Source organism: Astyanax mexicanus, chromosome 23, assembly GCF_023375975.1.
Source record: "Astyanax mexicanus isolate ESR-SI-001 chromosome 23, AstMex3_surface, whole genome shotgun sequence".
NCBI classification, from domain to species: Eukaryota; Metazoa; Chordata; class Actinopteri; order Characiformes; family Acestrorhamphidae; genus Astyanax; species Astyanax mexicanus.
The window spans coordinates 23639409-23656037 of record NC_064430.1 but is presented as its reverse complement, the minus strand read 5'-3'; the positions used below and the strand labels follow the sequence as shown (position 1 = coordinate 23656037).

Below are 16629 nucleotides of genomic sequence, written 5' to 3'. Positions count from 1 at the left end.
AGAACTAAGGTTAACGGAGAGCTAGCTAACGTTAGTGGTGAGCTAGATAACATACTAACATACAACGTTAGCAGTATGATAAAGTTATCTAGCTACATTACTGGGAAGGGAACTAAGGTTATTAGAAAGCTAGCTAACATAGTAACATTAGCAGCGAGCTTGATAACATGGTAACGTTAGCGCCGAGTTAAGGTAAGCTAGGTTGAGTTATAAAACAAATTATTTTCTACCAAATAAAATATGACAATGACAATATACATTTTTGGGTCTCAAATTCTATTTATTGCGGTCTAAAAAAGGTCTAAAAAAGCATTAAATTAGACTTTTAAAAATGGTGCATGACCCCTATAAACACGAGGTAACTGCACGCATGGCCTCCGTTCACATGGTTGGGCACGTGCTTGTAAACGTGAGCACGTATAGAAAGCTGTGCTCCTCAGTCCAGCACAGTTTAGCAGCGCAGATATTTCCAGTTACAGCTGAATTCACTCTTTTAATACCAGAAAAACAAAAGCTCTTATTTACCTTTTAAAAAGCCATTTAAATGCTGGTTAAAGGGCCGATTACTGGTGTTTTGCTGTTTTCCTTAAGTTTTGAGAGCTCGGCGCTGACTCAGCTCTTGATTGGTCTGAACACGAGAAAGCGCACGAGTGGGGCCGGGCTGGTGACGTCATGGGCCCTGCATTGATTAATATTGTGATATATTTTGCCGAAAAAGAACATTTGCAATGTAAAATTTTTCCAATATCATGCAGCTCTAGTCTGATGGAGCTGATGCTTCTCATTGAAAATGAATCAGCCTAAGTGCTGCATAAATTCCCACTGCTGGCAGAATCTTGTGATGGGTGTGTCCTTTCTAGTGTGTGGGGTTAAAATTGGCTAAATTTTAAGGTGGGATAAGGGTTAAGGAGGGATGCAGTCTCACCGTATGCAGTTTTGACCATGCCTTGTGCTGAACTCTTCACACTGTGGACTCATACTGTTCACCACAGCTGTGTACACTGATTAGGTATTCCCACACACTGATTCTTAACTTCTACAACTAAAAAATAACACCACCAACTCTATTGCTTTTTGACCAAAGATCAAACATCTGAGATGGAAGGAGGGAAATTATACAAGTATGATTCTTATCCAGGCTGTTGTAACAGTCCTCAGCTTCCTGTTACAGATACAGGTGCTGGAATTCAAATGCTGCTAATAGCTGAGTCACTGCGATGCCCACACTGCTGCCGTGTCCCCATGTCCCCGGAGACAGGAGGCATAATCGATCTCCCCCTTGTGATCAGAGCTGTAGCAGAGATGTCAAAGATGAATACAGCGACGTCTGAACATCTGAGAGCCCACTGAAATAACAGTTTCTAAAAAGGAGAAATGACTCACATCAGTACATCGTCTACGCACCAACCGCCATGACTGTTCTACTGTTCTATCCAACAGGAAAAGAGACAGCAAGAGATAGAGAGAGAGAGATGGATGAACAGCCAGAGAGACAGAGAGATAGATAGATACATACGCTGATAACAGTTAAAATTATAAGATTTTTCAATTTGAAACACCTTGACTAAAGCAACAATCATCTGGAACACCATAGCAACCACTTAGCAACACCACAGAAACGACTTGGAGAAATACCAAAATGAAATGATCATGCCAGTACTAAATTAACACCGTAGAATTAACATTATAAGTGTTCATATTTTTTGTTGATTTGACCACTTAGCAACACCATAGCAACCACCAATCTGCTATGATATACAGCTCTGGACAAAATTAAGAGAGCACTTCAGTTTCTGAATCAGTTTCTCTGATTTTGCTATTTATAGGTGTATATATGTTTGAGTAAAATCAACATTGTTGTTTTATTCTATAAACTACAGACAACATTGCCATTTAGAGCATGTATTTGCAGAAAATGAGAAATGGCTGAAAAAAAAACAAAAAAGATCCAGAGCTTTCAAACCTCAGATAATGCAAAGAAAACAAGTTCATATTCATATTTTTCAGAGTTCAGAAATCAATATTTGGTGGAATAATCCTGGTGGTTTTTAATCACAGTTTTTTCATGCATCTTGGCATCATGTTCTCCTCCACCAGTCTTACACACTGCTTTTGGATAACTTTATGCCTTTACTCCAGGTGCAAAAATTCAAGCAGTTCAGTTTGGTTAAGTGGTGTCTTATTTTTTCTAGAGCTGTAAAAGTTTATTAATGAGTGCTATTATATGTTTGCACTATGGGTAGCCTATTAACTGCTTTCTATTTTGTCTCTGTTTGACGCTGTGTCAAGGCCGGCCCTTTCCAGTATAGAAATTGAGATGTGGTGCTGTTGGTGCTCTATTCTGCAGTTGTACAAATGTAATGTCCATTTTCTTTGCTCCTTTAATGGAGAAGAGCTCCTCCAGTGTATGAACTTTAATTCAGAGCTCTGTAATGGGATGTAGTTCTCAGCAGGTTCCTCACATTGGGAGAATCTGTCCATTTTTAGGGCTTTTCGTTCGCTGTTACGTAACTTTGGCTGCACACCCTATGGCATGTTCATGGTTATGTTGGCAGTAGGTATGAAGTGAACTGGTCCAGAGTGGCTATATTTGGGTGTTGGTTGGGGATGCCCCCCCCCCAAGCAGCACAAAGACAGAGCGGGACAAAGGAAGAGGAGCAGAGAAAGAACAGACAGTCTGATTAATGATTTATGATTTTTTAATCAATAATGCAGGAGAACCCCCCCCCCCCTCAACACACACACACACCCCAACACACCCACACACACACACACACACATATTAGTCTAGCCCTGTGTAATGATACATGAAGTTCAGTGCTTTTGTGTACTCACCCTACTTTCTCATTCTCATCGCTCTTTTCTCTCTCTCTCTCTCTCTCTCTCTCTCTCTCTCTCTCTCTCTCTTTCTCTCTCTCAGCTCAGCAGTGCTTTATTGGCATGAATGTAATACACACTAAGAAACACTATTGCCAAAAGATACAGCTCTGGAAAAAATTAAGAGACCTATTCAGTTTCTGAATCACTTTCTCTGATTTTGCTATTTATAGGTTTATGTTTGTGTAAAATCAACATTGTTTTTTTTATTCTATAAACTACAGACAACATTTCTCCCAAATTCCAAATAAAAATATTCTCATTTAGAACATTTATTTACAGAAAATGAGAAATGGCTGAAATAACAAAAAATAGAAAACAAGTTCATATTCATAAAGTTTTAAGAGTTCAGAAATCAATATTTGGTGGAATAACCCTGGTGGTTTTTAATCAGTTTTTTTCATGCATTTTGGCATCATGTTTTCCTCCACCAGTCTTACACACTGCTTTTGGATAACTTTATGCTGCTTTACTCCTGGTGCACAAATTCAAAAAGCAGTTCAGTTTGGTTTAATGGCTTGTGATCATCCATCTTCCTCTTGATTATATTCCAGAGGTTTTCAATTTAAAAAAGTATCATTTTTAAATGCTCTCTTATTTTTTTTACAGAGCTGTAAAACAGAAAACGCATTAAAAAAGAAATAGATTGCATGCATGGATAAAATTACAACAACAGAACTTGGGTTATTTACAGGATTAATAATTTACAAGAAAATAAAAAATAAGAGAGTGGTGACTTTATACATGTGTAATAATTAGGAATAAATCAGTAATATCAGTAAATTTGTTATTGTCATTTATATTCTGTTTTGTCCAAGCTGGTTTTCCTTTAGGTTGTCTCTCTCTTTCTCTCTCCCTCTCCCTCTCTCTCTCTATCTCTCTCATTGTTCTCTCTCTCTCTATTATGTGTTATTTAAAAAATCTGACTCACTCCCTTCATCACACTATCTCTTTCTTTTTCTCTCTCTCTCTCTCTCGTTCTCTCTCTGTTTCTCACCTTTCATTGAGGCCGGTGACGCACAGCACACCTCTCTATCTCTCTCTCTCTTTCTTTCTCTCTCTTTAATGTTACAGCAGACATGGTCAGAATAACAACACCGACTAAAAGCTGCTCTCTCTCTCTTTCTCTATCTCTATCTGTCACTCTCTCTCCCTCTTTCTCTTTCTCTCCTACACACTCACACCCAGACACCTTCTCCCCACTTAATCAGCACTGATAACACTAGACTCTGAGAGAGAGAGAGATTAAAGGAGAGCCAGAAAAGAGAGGAAGACAGAGGAAGAAAGAATACAGAAAAAGAAATGGAGAATGAATAAAATAAAAAGACAGAAAGAAAGATTTTTGTAGCTAATAAGTAGGAGAGAACAAGAGTCAAATGCAGAAAAGGAATGAGATGAGAAGTGAAAAGCTAAACATAAAAAGGACCAAAAAGAAGTAAATGAGAAATGAGATAAGAGTGAAAGAGAAAAAATGGGAAAAAAAGAAAGGAAAGAGAAATGAGTTGTTCTCTGAAGAGAGTCAGAGGAAGATGAGAAGGAGGACTAAGAAACTGCATATGTGTGTGTGTGTGTGGGGTGTGTGTGTGCATGTGTGTGGTGCTGAATCACTCTGCTGAGTGGGTTGTTGATGTAGAGCTCACTCTGAGCCTGCTGTATTTACAGCCTTAACACTGCAGACGCACACACACACATACTAATACTGACAGGAGTGTGTGTATTTATGTGTGTGTGTGTGTGTGTGTGTGTGTGTGTGTGCACGCGCCAGTGAATAAAAGTGATAATTAAATGCTTCCTCCATTACATCAAATGCTGTCATGGTGCTTCATTAGTTTTATGTTTTAAGCGTGATGCTCACTGTGTGCGGTTTTTATGCACTAAAATCAGTTTATAATCGAATTAGTGCAATTATCTGATTATTTAATTAGTAGTGTAAACAGCATTCCCTGATTTCTTTGATCAGATTAAGAAGTCTGATGAAGAAAGCTGGATTTTATCTCAATATTCCTATTTTTTAGTGTAAAAACAGACCATAGTAGTGGAAATTTACAGTACCTGCCAAATGTAGAATAAGGCTGAAACTCTGTATCTCAGAAAATTTGAATATTATATAAGACCAGTTGGTATTTTGGCAGTCTGCCAAGTCCTGCTGGAAAATGAAATCCTCATGAAGTGCTGTAAGATTTTTCTGGGAAGGATTTAAATAATCTTCATCTTTTATATAGATGTATGAAGTTTAAGTTTTACATTATGTTTACTAAACATTAAACATATTTATTATTTTTTAGCTGAAACTGAACAAAATGAGTTTTATAAAATGTTTTATTAAATAAACACATGCTTAAGAAAACAGATAGCAAGCTTGATAAGTTGTGGTGAATGCTTGTTTTATTTAATTTATGGGAGTGGAACATAAAAATTAATTTAAACCTGCCGTTTGTCGACTGTTTGTTGGCTGTTTGCTGATTGGAGGAGGGAAAGAGGGGGCGTGTCTGACACTAAACAAATCCTAACATTAGCAAATGCATTGCGATTAGACAAGGAATAAATAAGTCAGTTCTGTTCTGCTTTTTTATTTATTTAGTCAAACATCGAAAGTGGGGGAAATTGTTTGCAGATGTCTGAGGATATCTGGTGATTTTCTAACATTTAAATCACATTTACAAAAACACAGTTTTACCCAAGATCTTGTAAACGCCTTAATCAGATTATAAAGTGCAAGTGAATGTTTTTTCTCCATGTGCTCCACTAGCCTTGTGCTAATGTCCTGCCTCCAAGGCCCTAGTACCACCCTGTCATTAGTGTCCCCGCCCCTTGTTTCTGGCTCCAGGTGTTCTTCACCCTCATCGTGTATATAAGCCCCTTTGTTTCAGTGTTTCTTGTCGAAGCTTTTGCTTGCTTTTTATTCTTGTCTTCATTATTTAGTTATCCCAGTCTTGTTTATTTAGCTTTTTGCGTTTACCCGTGTTTTTTGCTCTAGTTTACATTTTTATTTAATCCTTATCTTAGAAGTGTTCCTGCAGGCCTGCGTCAGGCTTCTGAAGGGTAGGTGTGGTGTAGTTTTACAAAAGCTGCCGTTTATAGATGTTCTGGAAGACGGCGAGATCCCAGAGCCGAGGCCGGCTGTATTTAAACGCCTGTGCGAGAGCAGGAAACTGGGTTAGATCAATTCTCTGGGACATTAGTCCCATTCGTTTTCCTTTTTATCAGTGTCCTGAGGCATGCTGGGACATTTCTGTGATGGCTCACTGAAGCTGATCCCGGAGCTGATTCCCGACAGCGGATGGTGGGCCTTCAGCTGGTTTGTGTCAGTTCTGAAATTCAGGAGCTCTTTGTCTTTCTCTTTTTAGCGAGAAGCTCCAAACTGGGCTGTGTCCCAATTGTGCACAACACACTAATACTTTATGCTATAGACCAGCGATTCTCTGATTTTGTACTCGTTTTTTATATTGTGGGAAATAAAGAGACAGAGAGAGTTTGTTTCTAATGTTCTCTAAATGCAAAGATATGCAGAAATAGTATAGTTTCTCATTTTTCATATTTAATTTTATTGTAGTAACTTGTATACATGAAATCGTCCTTGTTCCTTCTCAGTTTCTCAAAAAAACTTTGCATACATATGTATGTTTAAATGTGTCACGTCTGGTGCTGTAAGCGCTTCTGTCACTGACCAAGCCTCACTGGGAATTGTAGTTTCTCCCACACTCAGCTCTACCTGCAATCTACCTGCGATACAGTCAACGGACTACATTGTCCAGAATGCACCTGCCCAGCTATAACAGAATACTCGGCACATGCAGACATAGTAAAATCAGAGCTTTATTAACAAGAACGTTGAAGAAAAGGACAAAATGGGCAAACAGTAACAAAAAACAGAAAGCGTGAGTCAGAGTAGTACAGTCCAGGGTAATACACAGTGATGCAATGGCAAAGGGCAGGAAGGTCGTAAAAACAAAAACAGGTAAAAAATACAAAATACGGATAATCCGTCAATACTCGGAAATGTTAAATAGTTCTAGTAATCAATGTGATTAGTTCCTGGTTGTGTCAGGTGTGGTGTTCTGTGTCAGTCTAAGGTGCATTCTGGGCAATGTAGTCCGTTGACTGTAGATGTAGGTAGAGCTAAGTATGGGAGAAACTACAATTCCCAGTGAGGCTTGGTCAGTGACAGGAGCACTTACAGCAGCAGGCTTGACAAAATGGGTTTTTGAGTGCTATTTCTCAAAAATATATTTGTTTAGTTTGTATTCTATAAAATTAGTGTCGTGGAGCTCCCATGATGTTCCCATGAGGTCAGTTTCCATGATGTTCAGCTTCATTTGGACTAATTCATATTCAATTATCTTTCTCTCTCTCTCTCTCTCTCTCTCTCTCCTCTGTAGATCACGGGGGCGATCTTGCTGGCGGTGGGATTATGGGGAAAGTTCATGCTGGGTCCGTACATCTCCCTGATTGCTGATAACTCCACTAATGCTCCGTATGTACTCATCGGCACCGGCACCACCATCATCGTGTTCGGCCTGTTCGGATGCTTTGCTACCTGCAGGGGGAGCCCATGGATGCTCAAACTGGTAAGTGTGTGGGTCAACACTTGACTGAACTTTTCCAGATTCCAGATAGTGCTGCAGATTAAAGAGGCCCTACTTTTCTCGAGAAACATATGCTGGCATTCATCTTCCCAGTGTTGGGGCAGGATTAAGGAATGGGTGGAGTAATTGGCCTTCCAAAAAATTAATTAGAGAAATAAATTATATGTAATGTGCTGAAGAGTCTGGTGTTCTTTGTAGGCACTGTTAAATGAAATGTAAAGGATCACAAATTTGCATTTGGGATAGGACTTTCTAATGCACTGGAGTCTTAAAGTCATTGCAATAGCACCACCTGCTGGATAAAAGCTGCTATTGCTGGTCTTTTATTTATTATCTCTCATCTATTATGTGTAGTGTAAATAAGTCCAATATACTTACACTTACTGTTTCTCTCTCTCTCATTCTCTCCCTTCTCTCTCTCCTTTCTGTCTCTATCTTTTTTCTGTCTCTTTCTCTCCCTTTCCTCTCTCCTTTCTGTCTCTCTCTCTTCTTTCTGTCTGTTTTTCTCCCTTCTTTCTCCTTTTTTGTCTCTATCTCTCTCCCTTTTCTCTCTCTCCTTTCTGTCTCTCTCTCTCCTTTCTGTTTTTTCTCTCTCTCTCTCTCTCTCTCTGTCTCTCTCTCCAGTACGCAATGTTCCTCTCGCTGGTGTTCCTGGCAGAGCTGGTTGCTGGCATCTCTGGCTTCGTTTTCCGTCACGAGGTGACAAATACACACACACACGCGCACACACACACACACACACTCAGTATCATACAAGATTGAGTTCCCAGGATGCATCAGCTGGGGTTCCATCTGGAACCTGGAAGGTGTGACGTCTAAACATACACACGTGTGTTTGTGTGTGTGTGTGTTTGTGTGTGTGTGTGTGTGTGTGTGTGTGTGCGTGTGTGTGTGTTTTCAGATTAAGGGCACCTTCCTGAGGACCTACAATGAGGCTGTGCAGAACTACAACGCACAGGATGAGAGGAGTCTGGCGGTGGATAATGTCCAAAGGAGTGTGAGTAGACAGACACTGTCTGTATTAAAGAATTGATAGCAGAGAAACCATAGCAACCACCTTAAAAAATCACTTCATAATACCTTAGAGCCAACCTAGGATACCCTCAACCACCTAACAACACTATAGCGATTTCTGAAAAAGCTCAGCCACCTCTAGCAGACATGTAACACCACAGTAACACCTCAGCGCCCAGCCAGCAACACCACAGTAACCATTCAGCAAAAACAGTTTAACCACTGCTTGGAAGCTTGTCCAACATTGCTAATGTAGTATTAGCTACATGCTAAGGGCCTGATCTGCTGGCAACAGTATCATTAAAGGGGCATTAAACCCCACCCTCAGCTCAAATGTGAAAAAGGATAAAAAATGGGAGGAGTAGTTTGGGTGGGGCACTGGGTGATGTATGGGTTTAGGGGTGTGTCAGGAGGGAGAGTGTCTGCGTACCAAAGTATGCAGACACATCATTCTCGCCTATAGCACAGCTGAACATGAGAGGGTGCTGCAGAGGCAGATATTACCACAATAAAAGCATTTTTATCACCCCAGTTACAGGCAGATCACTCAGTCTTTAAGACCTTCCACAGAACGATTCTGTGGATCTAAGTATAATTTTTAGCTGGACTGGGGCAGGGCACTTTGTGCTAAATGTATTGGTGTGTAAAAGCCACCAGAACTGTTCAGCTGTGCAGAGGAAATTAGCCTGTATGTCACTTGTGTGTTTGTGTGTGCTCACTTGTGTGTATTCAGTGTAATTTTAAAAGACAAAACTAGGTTAGAAAGATGTCATTATGGTTCTTTTCTATTGTTATATTATTTGTTATATTATATTATTATGTATCCTTTCGTCCCCCTGTAGCTGCGCTGCTGTGGAGTGCTGAACTACACCAGCTGGTTCACCAGTGTGTATTACCCCACTAACGGCATGCCCCAGAGCTGCTGCGCCAACCTGTCCGACTGCAACCCCTCAGACCTACGCAACGCTACCATAGCAACCAGCAAAGTGCACCAGCAGGTAACACACACACAAATACACACACTGAATAACTATTCTATGGTTTAATTTATTACTATAAAAGTAAACAATAGTGCATAAACAGTGTTTTTAGATACACTGCCTTGCCAAAAAAAAGCTCACACACTCTAATATTTGGTTGGAGTGTCTTTAGCTTTGATCGCGTTATCTTTGATTCACTGTGGTATTGTTTCAATAAGCTTCTTCAGTGTCACAAGATTTATTTCAAACCAGTGTTGCATTCATTTTTCTCCAAGATGTTGCAGCAGCATTGATGATGGTAGAGTCTCCAGCACATCCCAAAGATTCTCAATGAGGTTAAGGTCTGGACTCTGTAGGGAACAATCCATGTGTGAAAATGATAATCTCATGCTCTTTGAACCACTCTTTCACAATGCCAGCCCCACGAATCCTGATATTGTTCATCTTAGAATATGAAGAAAAAATCCATTGATGGGATAACTATATTCAGTATATTGAAAAGCAAGAATATGCTCATTACACATTAGTGCAGGGAAATAACAGCGAAGAGCACAGTGCATCACACACACACACACTCACCATGCCCCTGACTGATGTGTTCTGCTATTTGTTCAGGGATGTTATGAGCTGGTAACCTCCTTCATTGAGACCAACATGGGCATAATCGCCGGAGTGACGTTCGGAATTGCCTTCTCACAGGTACCACTGAGTGTGTGTGTGTGCGTGTATGCGTGCGTGTGTGTGTGTGTGTGTGTGTGTGTATGTGTGTTTTGGTACACATATACAGCCACTTTATTAGAAACACCATACTACAACTTTTAAACACACACCTTAAACAGAGTGTATGTATTGCCCACTGTGAAGAACAGATCGGCCCTAAAGTACACACACAAAATCAGCCCTAAAGTGTCTCTCTCTCTCTCACACACACACAGACACACGCACAGATACACGCTCTCTCTCTTTCTTATTCTCTGGTATTTTTGCTCCATTACATGTTTTGCCGCTGCCCCTCTGTTACCCTCACTGCACACTGACCACCCCATCAGTGCTAATGGGTCTGGAGGGAAGGCTGGCAATCCCAGACCACACACACACACACACACACTCTCTCACACACACACACACACACACACACACAGAAACATGCACACACACACTGCACACTCTGGGTGTTAATTGAACTGTAAGCTGTATCTGGTAGCAGTGGGCCGACCAAGATCAATGACACCTCTTAGAAAAGTGGCTGCTCTAATGGATCTAAACCTCACATGTGTGTGTGTGTGTTAGTGTGTGTGTGTGTGTGTGTGTGTGTGTGTGTTAGTGTGTGTGTGACATAAGTAGACCACAGACCCACCATAGGTGTGGATCACTTTGTCTCATTTACTGGCCATTTTATTAGAAACACCTACAGAAAGTCACTTCTACAGGATATTGTTTTTAAAATGCTGTGTGTGTGTGTGTGTGTGTGTGTGTGTGTTTTCCTCAGCTCATTGGGATGCTGCTGGCGTGTTGTCTGTCACGGTTTATCACTGCTAATCAGTATGAAATGGTCTAGCAGAGCAGGTACAGGTGAGTATTACACACACACTCACATTCAAACACACACACACACATTGAAGTAATATTGTTACGATGCATTTTACTTCATGTTGCATCATGAATTACAGTGCATTATTGAAGTGTTTCCTTCTTGTGTGTTACAGTGTTAAATTGTTAGTGTGACAGTCTTACTAATATATTATATTAGTGTTACAGTGTTAAATTGTTAAATTGTTAGTGTGACAGTGTTGATATATTAATGCAACAGTGTTAATGTGTTACAGTGAGATATATTACAGTGTTACCGTGGTAATGTGTTACTGTGGTTAATTGTTACTGTGACAGTAAATACATTTATGTTACAGTGTGAATATATTAGTGTAACTGTGTTAGTGTTAAATAGTGTGACAGTGTCACTAAATTAGTGTTACCGTGTTAATGTGTTACAGTGTTAAATTGTTATCATGACTGTTAATATATTAATGGTAAAAGTGTTAAAGTGTAATGTTACAGTGTGAATATATTACAGTGTTACCATGAAAATGTGCTACAAAGTTACAATGTTAAAGTGTCAGTGTAACAGTGTTTGTGTTACAGTGTTACATTGTTAGTGTGACAGTGTTGAAATATTAGTGTTACAGTGTGAATATATTACTGTTACAATTTTTATTTTGTTACAGTGTTACATCATTAGAGTGTCTCTGTGTTACAGGTAGAGGTGGAGAGGGCATACGTCAGTTTCTGGAAACCTGTGAGGGACGCCCAGGAAACTAGCACACTCCATTCTTCTCTTCTTTCTTTTGGCCTTCTCTCTGCCTTCTCGTCCTTTCTGTCTTTCTTTTCTATTTCCTTCTTTTCTCTCTCTCTCTTCCTCTCTCTCTCTCTCTCTTTCGGTAGTGCATCATTCCTAATCGTGTGTTTTTGTGCAATGACCGAAGCTTCTCTTTTTCAAAATCCCTTAACTTTACTCAATCCACACATACACACACACACACACACACACACACACACACTCACATTTTGCCTCGCTCTCAGCTCTGTACAAAGCCATGCATGCAGAAAGCAGTTACACTACATTCAGTCTTTAAAATCAGACCTGCATTTTCATCAATTAACCAAATCGTAATTGACTTCAGTGCGTTGTAGGTTTAGCTCTTTGTCCGATACACGTTTATTAAAAATAATAAAAAAGGAATAATATGCCTTATTCACACAGCCGCCGCCTCGCTTCTTATGCTCAGACTGAACTGTGCTGTCTTACTGCCGTCACCTGAAGAGTACAGGTCTAGTAATGTGGAGTAAAGTGTTTTTTTAAATGAATCCAAAAAAAGCTTATTAGATGTTTAGACCCCCTCCGAATTGGCCAAACCGGTCAGTGTGTATATGCATAACCTAAGCCACTCCCTCTTCTAAACCACTGTAGTCTGATAGGCTGTACCCAAACATCTTGTAGACACTAGAGGTTTACAAAAAAGATGATCAATAAAAGACTCTCTGAAGAGTCTGAGTGATACATCAATCATGAGGTTTTACATTATTACTCACAGATACTATCTTTATCACAAATAAAAATAGCTTGATTTTAAAAGCATGGTGAAATCTTATGGGTGCAGGACCTAAAAAAATCAATCCTGAGACAGAAAATGTGATGTATTTTACAAAAACAAAAATGTGATGTATTTTTTTTCACCCTGTTTGATTTTGCAAAATTTTGCATCAGATCATTTTAAATTTCAATCAACCAATCACTGTTGTCTCTGCTGTTCACATGGTGACAGCCTAGACGATGGACTACCTGTGCAAAGTGAACTTTGGAAATAGATATCTAAGCAGAACTCATAAATATATTATTTTCCTAAATATGTGAATGTAATCAAACTAATTTTGGATATTATCTTAGCATAATGTTAATTTGTCTAATGTTCAGTATATAATGGCTATGTAATAACTACAGATTTACATTGACTTCAAACTAGCTAACGTTCAAACTAAGCTACATTTAGCTAACTCTTATGTTAGCTAGCTAGCTAAGCTAATTTAAACCAGCTAGCTAACTAAGCTATGTTTAGATAGCTGTTATGTTTGGCTAAGCTAAGCTAGTTATCTCCTCTACATTACATTTAGCTAGATAGGCTAATGCTTCTCAACAGGCCTTTGAAGTTAGCTCGCATTAACTGGGGTGAGGTGTTTATCTGGCTAGCTGTTCAAAAATGTTTTTTTTTAGCCTAATAGAGCCAAATCCTGTCTTACATTTGACGCAGTGAGCGAGACGGCTGCCGTGTGAATAAGGTTAAACACTTTAAAATAAGGCTACATTTAAAAACAGTTATAAAGAAGTTTGTTTATGTTATAAATACTTTAAAAACATTAAAAAGCACTTACCAAACACATAAATAGAAAGAACAACAGTGAAAATATCGATATTTTTAACATATCTAATAAAATGATATAGCAAGTCAGTTTAGTCATTTAATATGTTATTAAGTTAAATGAATAAGGTTATTAACACAAATTAAAAACAAATGATGACTGATCGAAAAGACAAAGTAAGATAAGCATCTAGACTGACAAGATCTGAGGTTTAACAGTATAAATGAATTTGGAATCACTATTCTTGTTTATGTGTTGTAACTGCTTATGCTAATGGTTTATAACCTAATTAATAACCATTTATAAACTCCTTGTAAACTATTAATAAACACTTTATAATGGAGCCGTATTTTAAAGTGGAACCATGGGTTTTTTTTCCTGTTTTTTTTTGTCGTTTCTGTACGTTTGCTGTAGTAAAGTCTTTCATTGGAGGGGCGTGTCTCAGAAAGACTGCGTTCAGTTCGGTTTTCTCTCTCTCTCTCTCACTTTCTTTCTTTTTCTTTCTCTCTCTCTCATCACAGACCCCTGTCTGCCCCCTGTTTCAGTGCCGTTTGAACAGCTCTGTCTCTGAGTGTGGCTCTGTGTCGCTGTGTGGCCGTGGGTGCTCGTGCCGCCTTTTAGAAGCTTGTTTTGGGTCTGAGATGGCTGCTGTCCACCAATCCTCTCACAGTTTATTAGATTTGGAAGAGGAAGAACAGTGTCCAGTTGGCCTATCCATTTTCATGAGAGCGATACTCTTGTCGATATTACAAAATTATTAATTTTTAGTTTTAATTTAAGAATACACTACTGGCATAAAATTTAAATTAAATTTTACTTTTGCATACGATATGATATGGCACACCCCTAACTAAGATATTAAAAAATACAATAATTTTAACAGAAGTCAATGATCCATAATGCAGTCATGATCATAATAATGCACTTCAAATATTTCCATATATCCAGGATTAAAGTGAAATAAATGATATTGGACAGATATAATCTCTAGTAGATATATAAGGGCATGGCTATGACTTATTAAGGAGTGGGAATGAGATCCTAATGCATGGCCACAGTTTATTAAGGCGCACAAATTATATCCTAAGTCGTGGCCACAACTTGATGCTAAAAGTGATGCTAAATGTTTTATTGTGTTTAATTTATGCAGGTAAAGTGTAAAAAGATTTTTTATGCATACACATTTTTACAAAATAACAAAAGGGAAAAGTTCCATATTCTATGTTCTGTAAAGCTACTGTTTTAAATAGCATTAGCAGTAAATAGGACAGAACACAACTCTGGATAAGAGACAGGATATGCTTTATAAACAAAATGTTAAAATGTTAGTGTGTATCACTATCATGCTAATGATAATCCCACTGCTCCAAAATGTTTAGAATATTAATTATGTTAAAACTAAATAGTAAAGTGGTGCCTGTATGGATAGCCCAACTGGGAAACAAAGCTTTGTCCATGGGTACAATGGTATAAGGCTCTAAAATCACTATAATCACTATAATTCAAGATGTTGGCCGAAATGAAGTGTTTCATGATGGACCTGGATGGAACTAGACAGAGGTACGTGATTGGCTGGTTCATGTAGGCCTGGTGGACACCCCTGCCATCTCAAACCCACTTTTTACGCTTGAACTGAACTGTGACGTGAGGTAAATATGACCCAGACTGCTGAATCTGTGTTTAAATCTGTGTTAATGGGGCTTAATTCTTTCTTTGTTTTGATATTCCTTATTGTTTTGCTTTCGTTAACTATTATTATTACTATTATTATTACTACTGCAGTAAGAAGGATACTTGTTTCTGTTTTAAATGCCGTTTTACAGATTTCCCCTAGTTTAGGTGGATCATTCAGTATTACTTAGTCTGTGAAAGCGTAGTCTGTGAATACACGCTAGGTCGACCACACAATCAGAAGCCGGACAAACAATAACTTTGTATAATAACTTTTTAAAATGTATCACCAGCTAGCATGCCAACAATATGTATGTTGATATTGTAAACAACTGTGATCTCTGTTAATAAAATGGTCATTTCATCTGTAACAGTGTCTCCCAGCGAGTGTGTTTTATTTATGACTGATCAGTTTCTGACTTCAGAGCTGCTCTTGGATCAGTGTTTTTGGGTGTGTTGGGTATTTGAAGTAATACAGAACTTGGGAATCATATGCCTTAAAAATGACTATGGATCCAATAAAATTGGACCCAATTGGGCCAAAAGCAAGCAAAAAAACAACACAATTTTTATTACCACAGAATAAATTATAATATTTAATGAACACTTAATATGTATAATATCCCAGCAGACAAACCAACAAAGCACAACATACATTTACCTCAGCAGTGCTTGCTATTCTCGTCATTCTAGTCTAGCTATTTACTCGTACAAAAAAGGTAAATGTGTATTTTGGAATGGCATCACTGTGGCCACGCTCACAATTCTCACAGGAACATTCTACATTTTGTAGAAACAATACAACTTTATCAAATCCCAAAAGTTGAGTCAATAAAAAAAGAGACAAATAAAATGAAATAAAAATTAAATGTATTAGTTTTTAGCAGGAAGCAGGATTTTAAACATCAACAATTATAACAGTTAAAAGAATAATAGCTGCTTGCAGCAGCTGTGATTGGCTGAGCAGTGTTAGTCTGAGCTGAATGCAAGCCTTGTGATTTGCTCAGTTCATCAGTAGTCAACATCCTATTAAAAGGGATGCAGTAGGAAAGGAGGAGGAGGACAAGATAAGCAGTAGGAAAGAGGAGGAGGAACAGCAGAAGTTTAAATGGCGGTGTCAAAGCAGGGATTTGTCACTGTTTTTTCTTGTGTTCATTGAAACACTAGGCAAATAAAATGTTATGGGCACTGACCAGAACAAATTACAAAAAAATAAAATAAAATAAAATAAATCATTGTCACTTATCAGAACAAAAATATCCAGATAACACTTCTTTTTAAAATGGTACATTTTATAAAGTTTAATGTGAAGATCTTGTCAGATGTGTCACATTCTCTTCTTAGGATCTCTTTTCAAAAGTACATTTTCTTATACTTTAGTATTTATTGCTTTATTTATTTCAATGGTCCTCATTATCTTTAGTGTGCTACCAACAAATGTTGTTTGTTTGTTGAAATAGATTAATGTGGTATTTTACTGTATATTGCGATTACTTTGAAACCAATAAAACATTAAATAACAGTGCATATAATAGTAAATTATAAGTTAGTTAGAGACCTTAAATAATCACTAGTTATTATTTGTGCAG

The 16629-nt window shown here is 38.3% G+C and overlaps 1 protein-coding gene across 1 annotated transcript in view; it reads left to right on the top strand.

Moving 5' to 3' along the window:
• The window catches only part of tspan7b (tetraspanin 7b), a 44399-nt gene extending 28988 nt beyond the window's left edge, over window positions 1-15411 (top strand). Inside the window, exons 2-8 of the mRNA XM_007257649.4 lie at window positions 7257-7445; window positions 8088-8162; window positions 8365-8460; window positions 9320-9475; window positions 10073-10156; window positions 10947-11029; window positions 11712-15411. Of these exons, the coding sequence (XP_007257711.1) occupies window positions 7257-7445; window positions 8088-8162; window positions 8365-8460; window positions 9320-9475; window positions 10073-10156; window positions 10947-11015 (669 nt within the window). The 3' untranslated portion in view covers window positions 11016-11029; window positions 11712-15411. The remainder of the gene's footprint in view (window positions 1-7256; window positions 7446-8087; window positions 8163-8364; window positions 8461-9319; window positions 9476-10072; window positions 10157-10946; window positions 11030-11711) is intronic.
• The last annotated feature ends 1218 nt before the right edge of the window (window positions 15412-16629 follow it).